The sequence below is a fragment of the Etheostoma spectabile genome, unplaced genomic scaffold (assembly GCF_008692095.1).
Source record: "Etheostoma spectabile isolate EspeVRDwgs_2016 unplaced genomic scaffold, UIUC_Espe_1.0 scaffold00005819, whole genome shotgun sequence".
NCBI lineage: Eukaryota > Metazoa > Chordata > Actinopteri > Perciformes > Percidae > Etheostoma > Etheostoma spectabile.
The window spans coordinates 1-14,367 of NW_022603301.1; the positions used below are offsets into that span (position 1 = coordinate 1).

The 14,367-nt window shown below is 45.2% G+C and overlaps 1 protein-coding gene across 1 annotated transcript; it reads right to left on the reverse strand.

Annotated features, from left to right (window-relative positions):
• Positions 1 to 1,038: 1,038 nt before the first annotated feature.
• On the reverse strand, positions 1,039 to 12,846 carry LOC116677784 (prestin; the record flags this gene model as incomplete). The annotated part of the gene is given in 15 exon segments (XM_032508039.1): positions 1,039 to 1,243; positions 2,330 to 2,437; positions 3,882 to 3,974; positions 4,077 to 4,146; positions 4,744 to 4,850; positions 5,363 to 5,458; positions 5,685 to 5,762; positions 5,859 to 5,972; positions 6,369 to 6,516; positions 6,731 to 6,966; positions 7,124 to 7,288; positions 7,561 to 7,742; positions 9,814 to 9,924; positions 11,259 to 11,398; positions 12,629 to 12,846. Coding segments are annotated over 15 exon segments (2,071 nt in total), but the record flags the coding sequence as incomplete, so codon positions are not given.
• Between the last annotated feature and the right edge of the window lie 1,521 nt (positions 12,847 to 14,367).

Genomic DNA, 14,367 nt, shown 5'->3' on the forward strand with positions numbered 1-14,367 from the left:
AACTGAGCCAGGCCCGTTTTTATTTTGTAATGCAACGTTACTTTTCTAACTTTCCCTTATAATAAATACATGAATGAAATAACTTGTTCCTCCCCTTGTCCTCCTAATCCCCAACTGGTAAAACCCTGATCCTGTGAACCCTGACGTTGAAAACCTTAACACCTAACCCTTAACCCCCTAACCCCCTAACCTTAACCCCTAACCCCCTAACCCTTAACCCCTAACCCCTAACCCTTAACCCCCCCGAACCCTAACACCCGAACCCTTAACCCCCGAACCCTTAACCCCCGACCCTTAACCCCCGAACCCTAACCCCCGAACCCTTAACCCCGAACCCTTAACCCCGAACCCTTAACCCCGAACCTTAACCCCGAACCCTTAACCCCCGAACCCTTAACCCCGAACCCTTAACCCCGAACCCTTAACCCCGAACCCTTAACCCCGAACCCTTAAACCCCGAACCCTTAAACCCCGAACCCTTAACCCCGAACCCTTAACCCCGAACCCTTAACCCCGAACCCTTAACCCGAACCCTTAACCCCGAACCCTAACCCCGAACCCTTAACCCAACCCGAACCCGTAACCCCGAACCCTTAACCCCGAACCCTTAACCCCGAACCCTTAACCCCGAACCCTTAACCCCGAACCCTTAACCCGAACCTTAACCCCGAACCCTTAACCCCGAACCCTTTAACCCCGAACCCTTAACCCCGAACCCTTAACCCCGAACTCCTAACTCTTAACCCCTAACTCTTACCCCTAACCCCTAACCCTTAACCCCTAACCCCTAACCCCTAACCCCTAACCCCTAACTCTTAACCCCTAACTCTTAACCCCTAACTCTTAACCCCTAACTCTTAACCCCTAACTCTTAACCCCTAACTCTTAACCCCTAACTCTTAACCCCTAACTCTTAACCCCTAACTCTTAACCCCTAACTCTTAACCCCTAACTCTTAACCCCTAACCCTTAACCCCTGACCCCTAACCCCTGACCCCTAACCCCTGACCCCTAACCCCGGGTCTAGAACACAAGGACCAACCTGTTTGATGGCTTTGGCTCCGACCGAGTCCATGAAGCTGACGGGGGTCCAGTCCAGGACGATGGAGTGGACATGGCCGAGGGGCTCGAGGAAGACCGCCTCCTCGGAGACCGGCTCGCTGAGTCGGTCCCCCAACCGGCCGTTGCCCTGCTCCTTCTCCGCGTTGTCATAGGACAAAACCTCATGGGTCACGCCCCGCTCCTTAGTGTAGAACCAATCAAAACAAAGGGATCCTTTTAGGACAGGAACCTAACCTTTCTGGAGGTCTTCCTGTCCAAAATTACCCCTTTTTTAAAAAAACTTTTGTCCCTCTTTTCAACGCTTTTTTAAAATTTTAATCCCTCCACTTAATTTTTAAAGTTAATTATTTTAACTAATAGCTCAGACGACAGAATCACAGACTGGTTCATGTCAAAGTCTAGTCTTGAAAACCCTCTTTTTCACATGCTATGAACCTGAATAACACAACCAAAATCATTTAATCAATCATTAATTGTACCTGCAAAGAATGTTGTACGGGTCACACACACATGAACCAAGTTATTTTGGGGCACATGGGTTATAAGAAACACATATTTCTGATATAAAAGCAATGAAAACAGGTCAAAATCAAACCTTAACACAAGGTATTTCACGTATTTGTGTACTTTTGATGATGCCACCACTGCGGGGAGCCAGAGTCCAACATTTTCCACATAGAGATTCGGAGACTTTATAGACGTTGCATATGCACGGTATATCCAGCTAATGAGACGAAATGTCTTCTTTTTCATATCCCTTAGATCGAGGGTGTCGAACTTAACTTCCCCAAGGGCCACACTAGAAAATGAGAACCACATCAAGGGCCAGACTTAAGAGTTTATTGCTTTGATGTCGTGGGAAAAGTCAAATATCTTGAACTGGGTTATTGCATGTCTCATGTAGCCTTCTCACTCACACAAAAATGTCAAAGAAAATGCCCAAACATTTGGAAAAAAGCCTAAAAAACAAACGTAAAAAGTGAAAAAAAAGTAGGTGTATATATATAACAAATGTTTATAGGGGCCGGGTCAAAATTAGCAAGGGGCCGGATTTGGCCCGCGGGCCTCGAGTTTGACACATATCCCTTAGATAGTATTCATGACAAGTCTTGACAGAGTCCTCCACGAGGCCCGAGAAACCTCGTCAGTCACCTCCTGCTACTGCAGAAGTTGTACACTCCCTCCAGGACCAGGATCCGGATCTGACAAGTCCACGCACGAGCACCCAAACGCAGGCGTGCAGCACGCCGACTAAAACACAACTCACCTCGGGAGATACCACCTTCAGTGGAGCGCGGGGGTTGCCGTTCGCCTTCCCCCGCTGTTTTTTCTGGGCTTTCCGGGCGGCTTGCAAGGTCTCGGGGTTCACTCCCGTCTGTAAAGACATCGTCAACATGAGAGTTGAGCTGTTTGAGCGCTATAAGGGAGCTACAATTTTTTTAAAAAGGTGCTTTAATTGGTTCTTCTATTGCATGGTTCCACATTTTAACCCAATCAGGAACTCTAACTGCCTTTAGAGGAGATTTAAGTAAGGTTGTACTATAGTAGGCGTGTGATTTTTACATAAAACTCGCGCATTTTTGAAACTTCTCACAAATCCAGAGATCGTTTTAAGACGTTTTGCTGGAAACCATCGGCCGAACACTCAGTACAATGACCGGAGTAGGAACAAAACGAAGCTTTAAAATCTACGTTTTCAGCAACTTTTCCTGTCCAGGTCGATCGACGGCTGTTAGCCTCGAACGCAGCCACTCGATGGTTTAATCTCCCAGGCTGCAGTGGAGCCATTTCAGGTTATTCCAGTTCAGATTACGTGACAGACGTACGGTTTTTTTTAAACATGTACAACTGTGGAATATCTTTAATGGAGCAGGAACTAAGGAAGCTTTTCTTGTTGAGCGTTAACAGAGAAGATTGATATCACTTCCATGTCTGTGTCTTCTACATATGAAGCTACTTCTGTTATCTTATCTTAGCATAAAAACTTCTGGAGTTTCGTATTAGCTACACACAGAGATGTTCTCGTTTAACTTTTGGCAGAAGGTGCGAGTTAGATTTCAGATTCCTTCTGAAGTGTTGTCGGTATTTCCTGAATTGTTAAACTGTTCCTTTAAAATGGGATCCACTCCCCAACTTGTTCAACGTGTTTCTGGACCCAGACACGGGTGCAGTCATGCCGTCGTCCTTGTTTTTACACATGGACTTCATCTTAAAAACCTGGGCCCCGATCTTCAAACGTGGCTCTACTAATCCAGGATGAAATAACCCTGTTCTCTCCTCCGGATCATTTGGTTCTTTGAAATCAGTTTGAATATTGAGTCATTTTTGAAATGCCTTTGCCCTGTGTGGCAAACACGTGATTGCACTTTACACATGGCAAGTGTGTCGGAAAGCCTCCCAGCATGCACTGGGGCAATAGATTCGTTAACATTAGTGTCACGTTATGCGTGTTCCTGCATTTTCACAGGTGTAGTTTGGCTCTACAGCGTGCTTTAAGATCCTTTTTAGGGGCGCTCAAACCCTAAATTTCCTCTCAGCCCCCCTAAAAATTACCTTCAAAATACCCTGGACCCTGACATCTGCTCACACCTTTAACAAATCAATGTGCCACCACATTGTTTTCACATAATTCCACGTCGCTGGGTGACAGCAGTGATGATCTACATGGTGCCAACACTGTTAAATCTAGACGTCATTGCACTTTATACGACCAGTTTCTGTGATAATATTCCACTCCCTCCATACATGACATGTGACATTATTAGTACTACATAGACATACTTATAGACATCTTTGATGCACGTGCCCATGAGGATTACCTTCTTCTTGAGGGCGTTCACATAAAGCTCGCTGTTGGCGAAGTAGATGGAAGAGTTATAGAGGAAAATCTTAATCCCGTCGTATTCTGCCGCCTGGTAACAGAACACAAGTCACGGGCTTAGAACAACAGACTTACTGTGTCATGTTTTAGCCTGGGTTCAAACTAAAAAAAAAGCCTTTTCTGACAGTCTCACCTCTTCATACTGATCCACGTCACAGTACAGCCCCGTGCCGGGGACGTGACCCAGGATGGCACTTTCCGGGCTGGAAGGTGAGGAGAGAGAGAGGTCAGAAACACGTCAATAGCACGCTTGGAGCACCACCCGAATCGCTTCATACATGCTATATGCAGCCTCAAATCTATCCAGTGAATGTGGTAAATCAGGGTTCTTCAACAGGGGGTCCGGGACCCCTAGGGGGGGGGGGGGTCCTCAGAGTCAATGCAAGGGGAATACAACTCCCCACTGCTGATAGGTTTACTGGCATATAGGCAAGGCAGTCCCTCAGTTACAGTTGATCCTAAGGATTTACTGTTCCCCATGTATGTCAAACATTAAAACATGATTTATAAAAGCATGCCTACATTTATTAGGCTATTTTAATGGCTTAGTTTTCTATGCAAAAAAAAGGTATGCATAAAGGTTCTAGGCTAACCTCAACGTTATTGTAAGCCCAGTTTAATGTGCAGCTTAATTTAATACAATATACAGTATGTAGTAGGGGGTCCTTGCTTCGTTTCTCTTTCAGTTAAGGGGTCCTCGGCTTAAAAAACGTTGAAGACCCCTGTAGTAGACGATGTGACGAGAGAATCACACGTTCGGACCGCGACGCTAAAAGACGAGCGGCGTCCTGTCCCAATACCTCTGTGTTCTGTAGACGACCGTTAGGATGGCGAACGCGATGGCCGCCAGGAGGCCGTAGTCCAGTCCCAGCAGCACAGACGCTGCGAAGGCCACGAGCCAGATGGCCTGAGGAAGAAAAGGGAAGCAGCCTAAATTATAGCAGCATGAAGCGTTACAGCAGAGCGACGGCTACGTCCTCTTTTCCTCAGCCGAGTGGGAACAACCGGGGTGACGGACATCAAGCATGGGATCAATGGCATGTGATAGGGGGGAGGATCCCAATCATATCTCAGTCAACATACGGCTTGTGGCCTTCAGTAATTGAAGAGATAAATCACATAGTCACCAGTAATCTACTGATATTTAAGAGTCACATTAAATAGTGCAGTTTCAAATCCCTTTTCTCACTCCAACTCCAACTAAAAGTGCAGAACTTTTAGTGTTTTTGCTTTAAAAAAAAAAAACATAGAAAAAAGGTGGGTAGGACCAGAAAATTCCAGGATTTCCATATTTTTGCTGAGGATTTTGTTTGTGGAAGTTGTTTTGCTGTAACTCGAATGCACAAGTTGCTAATTATCCGCTATATGTTCCAAAATAAACCCAATCAACTAAACGTTGATTTGGTTCTGCCGACTGACCAGCTCGATCCGGCTGTTCCTCCACAGCGTGGGAATGTCTCTGAACTGCTTGAACATCCCCAACAGGTTGACCATGATGATGGCGGCCAGCGCCGTCTGGGAAACACGAGGACAAATCAACAATTAGTCGTTTTAACTCGTTACACTTTAACTAGTTATCGTGACTGTAATCTGTCTCCGTATCGGTGGAGGTGGAGGTGGAGGTGTCAGCCGGTGTTTGTTCAACAGACTGGGAAGAACAGAAAAAGGCTTCCGCAGCTCCACCTGTCCTGTGACGCCGAGCCAGACAGGAAGCTGTGTCATCAGCAGCAGAGTCACCCACCTGAGGGAGCGGCTGGAAGACGAAACCAACGGCCACCACCACCAGCAGCACCAAGAGGGACCCGAGCAGTCCCGCTATCTGGACACACACACACAAACAGTTTTACAACACCACTTTAGTCTTATCAAGAAAGATAGCGTCCTACTGTGTGGTGTGTGTGTGTGTGTGTGTTACCTGGGTTTTTCCACCAGTGCTCTCCTGCACCAGACTCCTCGACATGGAGCACGTGATGGCGAAGGTTTGGAAGAAAGAGCTGATGAAGTTGCACAGGCCGAGGGCAATCAGCTCCTGGGAGCAGAACGACACAAAAGGTTTGGTCTCAGACCCATGACACTACATTCAGATTGTTAGCCCTACCTACAGCGTGTGGGTAAAAGGAAGCAGATGACAGTAAAGAACCCGTTGAAATCCACCGTGAACTCCAGAAAGGGTCAGTTGTGCTAAGCCAAAGTTACAGTGACTTCTCCTCTCCAGAAGGGATTTTTCCATATCTAAATCAGATATTGTAACATACAGCATATTCCCTGAAATAAGGGCTTCTCATTGCCTGGATATCGGATGTTTTAAATAGCCTAGCTCTGCCTGTGACTCTATGTGGACGTGCCAGGCTTGGTTACTGGTCTGGTCGAGTTCATTGTGCCAGGTGTTTAGCTCGCCATCACCTCCTCAGAAGTCTGGACTCACCTGGTTGCCGTCCACGCTGTAGCCGTGCTTCAGGGCAAAGGTCTTGGCGAGCGAGATGCCCATGGAGAATCCTACAACGGCCACGGCGAAGGAGTCCGCGACCAAACCGGGTAACAGGGAGAACTCCGGGGCCGTGGGAGGGAGAAGCCTGAGAACACAGAAGATAAGATAACACTCCTAGCTCATCCATCCCGGCGTGTCAATGTGCTTTGGCTGCGATGTTATGATGGTTAAGGCTCGATGTGGTGAACAAGAGCCAAAAACTACAAGATAACACCCAGTAATAAGTCCCCGTGGCTTTCCACGACTGAAATACACACATATCAGAAAGTCCCGTGACAACATGAGACGTAAGAGCCTACCCGGTTGGTATCTTCCCAACCACGTCCACTTTGTAGTCCTCCGACAGGGACATGCCATAAGAGACGCCGGTTGACACAATGACCACGATGATCTCTCCGGGGATGGGAATGGGCAGTCTCTTCTTGAAGCGCTCGTTGAGGTCTTTGATCGCGAACAGGAAGACGAAGCACGCGAGGCCCAGGATGAGCGTGGAGACGTTGGTGCTTGTGATGTCACAGAGGACCGCCTTGACGCTCTGGGGCGAGAGTTGGGGACCATTTACGATGCATTTGAGCAATCACCAAACAACAAAACCAGACCAAGATGGAGTAAAAAAAAAAAAAAGTGAATTCCCTAATAGTAGTAGTGCACACGTTCCACCTAGAAACCCTTCAGAAGCTATTGAAACTCACGTAAATAGCAGAGAGGGGCCCACTGAAGCGCTGCGTTCTCACCCCCAGCAGGTACTTCAGCTGAGAGATAACAACGTGCACCGATGCCGCTGTGGTGAAGCCTCGCACCAGCGGCTCGGTGAGGTAGATCGCCACGAAACCAAACCTGAGGAGACCTAGCACAAACTGGAAGAAAGGGAAACAAAAAGGAGAAAGAATGGAGGTTAAGGGGGTGAGAACAAGCAGTTTCAAACCAAAACATCGAGCTGTTGATACATCAACAGGGATTGGGACATGCTGCCGCTGCTTTGGGTAAACAGTGGTTTTTGAGCGTGAGAAGATCTCAGCGAGTTGTATCACTTTACCGTGATCTTTTTACCAAATAACAAGACACTCTGTGGGGGCTGAGGGGAGATAGACCGTATCAATAGCAGCTTTTCAGTTGTTTTGAGGCTGACCTGGATGACTCCCACCAGGGTTGTGAGCACAACGGCCACCTGCACCCTCCTGGCGTCCCGAGCCTCCACGTCCAGGACGGCGGACGCGTTGGAGCCGTTGGCGGGCGGGACGTAGAACATGGAGTCCGGGGCCTCCCTCACGGCGACGCTCCCGATCATCAGACTGATCACGGCAAAGGTGCCTGCAGAGCACACAAAGACCAACAAAACAGCGGTTTGTCAAAATGCATGGCGGCGTAACGGTGTCCGGTACTTCATCTTTTCAAGCTTTGTTCTGTAGAGTGTGATGTCCACTGTACGTGTGAAATCATGTACCCTCTCTTTGAGGGAAAATGCCATCTTGCCTAGCACTAGACCAGTTATTCCCTGGCCCTTTCTGCCACAAGTTAAGGTTATTACGTCCACAGCGACTTGCTATCAGACCACTTCCTGCTGTTCTATCCACATCAGCTCTTTTGTTTAAAAGGTTATTTGGTTTTTCACATCCTTTTGTCAGACTTGGAGCCCTTGCTTGGAAAGAAAGTAGTCCAATTGAAATCACTGAAATCACATCAATTGTGCACGCACATCAAACCCCTCCTAGCTGGACAAGTGAGGAACTTGTGAGGCTTTAGATCTGGGTAATTGAGCTGACCCCCCCCCCCGTGTGTGGGACCGAGATCTTTGGCAGTCTGAGCTCATTATACTGTTCTTGGCGCCGACTGTTGGAAGGCAACCTGGCTGTGTGAAAAGGCCACCGACTGCCTTAAAGGCCACCATTAATTTACACCAGGATACATATTAACAGGCTTAACAACATGAGGATGGGATTGGAACAGCACCCAAAGGCTGATGATGAACCCATACTGACGGTTTGTTCCACCTCCAGCCCTCAATATGCAGCTACATGAGGGAGTAAGCGGAAGATGGGAACAAAATGTACGCACAGTTATCACCCAAACATCCAAATTAATAGAAGATGCTGCAAGCACAGTAACAGTAACAGAACATGTGTAAATACACCTGTTGCTTGTGGATTGTGGGGATCTCTGACTACAGAATACGATACATAAATGTCAACCAAGCTTGGCTTTGCTGTGGAACATTATGCCAAATATCTAATCTTTCCAGTCAGGTAGCGAGGCACACCGGCTCTTATCAGGGCCGGCCTTCACCTGCAAAGCAACACCAAACCAAACACACCAGTCCTTCTTCAAACATCCTGTCTGAATGTCGGACGTATTTCACCTTAACCCTACTTAGGTATGTGTGTGTGCGTTCCTGCGTGCATGAGTGATTGAAAATGCCATGTTCCCTTGCACTTGAACAGCAGCCAATAGCTTCCATCTCACTCTCTGCCAGAAGTTAAGACATTTTCAATTCCACAGCAAATTGCTCTCAAAATAAATATGAATACTGAATTTGGGGCATAGAGCACTTTACATTGACACCAACTTCTTCCTGTTGTCCACTCCAGATCAGCTCTTTTGTTTAAAATGTTGAGCAGGTTTTAGATCATTGCGACCATGTGTCAACGTCATATCGCTCAGAGCTGACATTTGAGAGGACATGGAGCCCTTTCAAGGAATGAGAGCAGCCAAATAGGTGAGATGTCAGGGTGGCGTCACTGAAATGTCACAATCCTGCAGCTGATGTCAGCCGAGGACACGGCCATCACATCAGAGTTAAAACATTTTGTGTGTGTGTGTGTGTGTGTGTGTGTCCTGGCCTTGTCAAAAGGCCACAAACTACTTTTTAACAGCCTATCCTCCATTTACGACGTGAAACATACCAAGAATATCATGCAGCCCTATCACACATGTGCTTGTTAAAGAAGCTAAAAAGTGCACTTTATGGTTACGAGACTCCCGTTTTAAAGCCAGTCAGCTTGGAACATTAAAAAGTCAAAACGGAGACGGCATTTTCCACCAACTTATGAACATAATCACAGCTGAATAAGCAGACGAGCATCAATGTCATTTTAGTCAGAAACAACTAACCTATCAAAATCAGTTGTCTCCAGCTAGAAGAGAGAAGCTCCTTTTGTCTACCTCAGTCTAAAAAACAAGGACCTACTGTTTCTAAGGAGTATTACTGAGAATTTCAAGAGCTAAATTGGCCATTTTCATAACTGTAAACTGTATCTGACGTGTGAGAAAGGCAAACTTGAAGTAGGAATGCAGAGACATGAAGGGATCTTGTTGTTTCTTGTATCTCCATATTAGCCAGGAGGAGATTTATGACCCAACAAGAGGCTTTACGTTCGTTTCCCACCTATGGAGATGTGTCTGGACGTGCCGAAGAAGGTGTAGAGCAGGACGGGGTAGAACGACGAGTACAGACCATAGACCGGGGGCACAGCAGCCAGCATAGCATAGGCTAGACCTGCGGAGCACAGGAGAGGGGGACATGTCAACAAAGTGGAGAGACCCAGAAGCCAAGTGATTGCATCACGACCTCGGAGCTGCGGGGACATGAAAACAAAGACAGCGTGACGCTGAAAGCACACATTTAACCCTTGTGTCACCCCAGATGACTAGCCTGGCTAAACGTAGCTCGTGGCTACGATACAAAGCCTTGGAACGCGTAATATTTCTGGAAATGTGTGCTTTCAAACATCCAGATGGGTGACAAATGAAATTAAAGTGTCTTGTTAAGGTGTTTTTTTCCAGGACAACCCTAGAAAACCTTCGTCATAGAGTCCTTAAGTCGGGCTGGGTAATATATGGTTAAAATGTTTCTGATACCGGTACAATACTGTGACTTGGATACCCATTTTATACAATAAAACAAAACTTTACAGTTGACATTATGGCACAAATCCTTTTATTTATTTTGCTTCTCCTACTACGTGAACATGTCTCTGTATTTTACTGTTTTTCTTGCGTGCCTCTTCGCCGTGTGACGTTAATCACAGACATTAGATTAGATTGTATATTAGATGATTTTATTCATATATTATGACTTTATGCATCCCACAGCGGGGAAATTCCCTTGTTTCAGCGGCATTTTCTACAATAAAAGCAAAACAAACAAACAAGTAAAACACAAGAAAAACAGGCAAACAACAGACAATGTGCAGAAAGTAGACTTAAAGTAAAGTGGCGTCACATAAAGTAAAGAGCAGTTGCCATAGTACAAGAAAACAACATTGCATTATTAGACCATAATAGAAGCATGCTGCGTGCTGATTGGCTCACTGACGCCTAGGAGATTAACTCCAAAAAAAAAAATAAAAAAATAAATAAAAAGTATTGAATGACTTGGAATTTTTTGATCCGCAATCCAGACAATGTTCCCCATTGATGCAGGTCTGAAGACAGGCTTAACCCTTGTATTGTCTCCACTTTAGGGGACCCTCTTGGATCCCTCGGGTCCCTACTCCGTCTGTGGTCGTACCCGGAATAATTTTCTGAATTGAGTCAGGAATGCATGTTTATCACAGGAAATTGCATAAAACAGAAGAGGCCCCAGAATGGAGCCTTGGGGAACTCCGCACGTCATATTTGTATGTTCAAATGCAGAATTACCTATTGACACAAAGTAATCCCTATTCTTTAAGTAGGATTCAAACCAGTTAAGTACTGAGCCAGGAAAAGGTTAGGCCATTGAAAATGTAACTTTTTCTTCTAGTAAAATATTGGAAAAAGGGTCAATTTGACCCGAATACAATCCAAGGGTTAAGAAGAAAGGTGGGACTGGGACTGCACGGGACTGACCTTGAGGGAGCTGCACTACCCCTGTGCTGAGACCCGAGACCACATCCGAAAACAGGTACTGCTTGACTGGATAAGACGGCAGCCATGTTAGAATAGGCAGAAAGCTCAGAGCTGCCGCCTTCGCCTTCTCGGATGAACACCTGTGGATTAAGTTGTAAAAAAAAAAAAAAATCAACTTAAAATCTGACTGTAAAAGAGAAATTCAGACCAGTAACACACTGTTCATTCATCGTTAGTTACGTAAAATATAGCATCAAATTTAAAAAGGGATCTTTCTATATATTCAAATGATATGACTGGCGTAAACAGCCACGTCTCAACATCTACCTGCAGCCATTAGAAAACATGGTGTGTGTGTGTGTGTCTTCATCCGTTTTCACATTTCTATGTAAATGTTTTTGTACTAGCTCTACTCAAAGCCGCGGTAACTTTAACGGAGAAGTCACGAACCCGTGCAGACATACAGAGGTTACACTGGACACGTCAGGGTGAAAATAGACACTACGACAGGTGATCACAGGGAAAAAGAAACTGTTCAATCAAATCCATTTATACACTTGAAAATTAATCAAAAATTAAACTATTTAGATATTTTCTTAAATCTTTTAGGCCAAACTCAACACTAGAAAATGAGACCCACATCAAGGGCCAGACGTAGAGTTTGTGGCTTTTATGTCGTGGGAAAAGTCAAATATCTCCACGTAGTATTCTTACTTACGGTTTGGTCGAAGAAAATGACAAAAAAAACATTTGGAAAAAGCGTAAAAAATGTCACAAAAAGGCCAATTATCATCAGGTACATTCTTCCTGTTTTATATCATTGTACATTAAATACCTTTGGATTGTAAAAAAAAAAAAAAATCACACAAAACATTTCAATTAGTGCTGTCAAACTATTAAAATACTTACTTGCGATCAATTGCATTAATGTGTCATCGTTAATGTGCCATATTAATGGCACAGTTTTATCTACTCTAAATGTCCCTTGAGCTCTTTTTGTCCCATTATTTTGTCTCGTTTTAATGCTCTCATCAACATGGAAAAGTGGATCTGCTCGCTTTTGTGCAAATGTTTTTTTTTTTTTTTTTATTGAAAACAACACTGGCTTATAGCCTACTGCAGGGCTCAAGACTAAAAGTAATCCTTAAATTGCAGCCCACGTAATACCTGACACTCGGATTATACTATTTGACTTCCAGTGACACTATAAAAGTAAAGAAACATCTTACACATACAGCACATTGTACATATTTAGCTTTTTTTTTTTTTTTCAATAATTGTCGTTTGTTGAATAGATTAATCAAATGCAAACCGTATTTCTGACTTTGCCAGTTCAAATCCAGGGGTGAACCCCCTAAGTTTTGACCTACCGTAACTGGTGTGCCAGCCTCTGTCCCAGGGTCGTGGAGTGGTCTCTGCGGCTGAGGAGCCGAGACCGGATCAGGGCTTCGTCGTAGACCGGGCGCTCTACCCTGTACGCCGGCTGGGAGCCTGCGTCCTCCGAGCTGCTGCAGCGTCCTGCTCCATGACAGAGGCAGGAGGACTGATCGCAGGGAGTCAGAGCGTGGGTGGGTCGCTCCGGGGTTGATTAACTCCCCCACCTCCCCTCATTGTTCCAGCCGGTATATCTTCATTCCTTTAATCTGTCTGCTCAGAGGGCAAGAAAACACAAGATAAAAGACAAGATGGATTTTATTCCAACACAAACTTAGTCAGTTGTTGTATTGGACTATAGTCCCCTGGCGATAAGGTTACGTAAATTTGTGTGTCGGCCGCATAACTGGGGTAACTTAATTTTGTTGTTTTCCATAATCTGGGCCAGTGGGAGCATGTAGATGTTAAACAGAAGAGGCCCCAGAATGGAGCCTTGGGGAACTCCGCACGTCATATTTGTATGTTCAAATGCATAATTACCTATTGACACAAAGTAATCCCTATTCTTTAGGTAGGATTCAAACCAGTTAAGTACTGAGCCAGATAATACTAGATAGATAGTAATACTAAGATGTTGCTATTATCTGTGTTAAGGTGGATGTCATTAACATTACACGTTGTATCCAGGTTTCTTCTTTTATTAAGTGACCTCAGAAAAAAAGTTTAAAATCTGATGACATTCAGGGGATGTAGCTCAGTGGTAGAGGGCATGGGTTGTGTGTGACAACAAGAATGGCCGTGGTGATAACCAACTAGGTATTGATAATAGAGACTTCTAGTGGATTTGCAAGACTACCACCTTTGAGTGAATGTTCTACCAGATTTTTAGCAAATATTCGGTCTTGAACATTGAAGTCTAGAACATTTCTCTCAAAAAGGTTGGCAACCACGTGCCTTCGTGCGTTGACATTTATAGAACTACAACACATGTGTAAATCTAGCAGATCTGGAGATATGACTGTGTGGCATTACCGAGACTCGCAATGAAGACGTGAGGAAGGGGTTCCCGATGCGCTGCCGAAGATGTTGTTCTAAACCAGTTGTTCCCAACTTTTTCAGCTCAAGACCCAAAGAGAGATTTGTGTGTCTGTCCCCTCCCATCGTCCATCAGTACCAACACCAACATTGTTTTTAAATAACGCTGACTTGAAGTTAATGAGATGTGTGTGTCTGGTTGAAGACATCAACCAGCTGATCTAGTCCAGGATTGGTTTTTGAAAGTGCCCCATTCTGAGGTCATGCTGACGGACCCAATGATAAAGCTCAAGCCACGACTACGTTCACCTGTGCGTCTCAAATCTGGAGAAGCTCCAGGTCAAATATAAAGAAGACTCTGTTCCTTTAACAGTTAATTTCAATGACGCTCTTGATGATTTGATTGACCTTCTGCCACCAGGGCCATCTCAAAATATAGGAAGTTCAAAGCTTTGTCCTTGTCTGGGATGAACTGATGGTGCCAAACACCAGATGGAGATCCCTTCTCTTGGGGGGACACTAATAAAACTCCTTAATCCAGACCTGACTACGGTGGGTTCCTCCGGTTTGTTAACCCTGGTGTTGTCCTCCTCGGGTCAAACTGACCCGTTTCAAAGTGTTTTACAGCAGAGATTTGGATTTCTTTCAACCAAGTTGCCCAAAAATAACACGGATGATTCCTTATGTTCTTCAGGTAAAA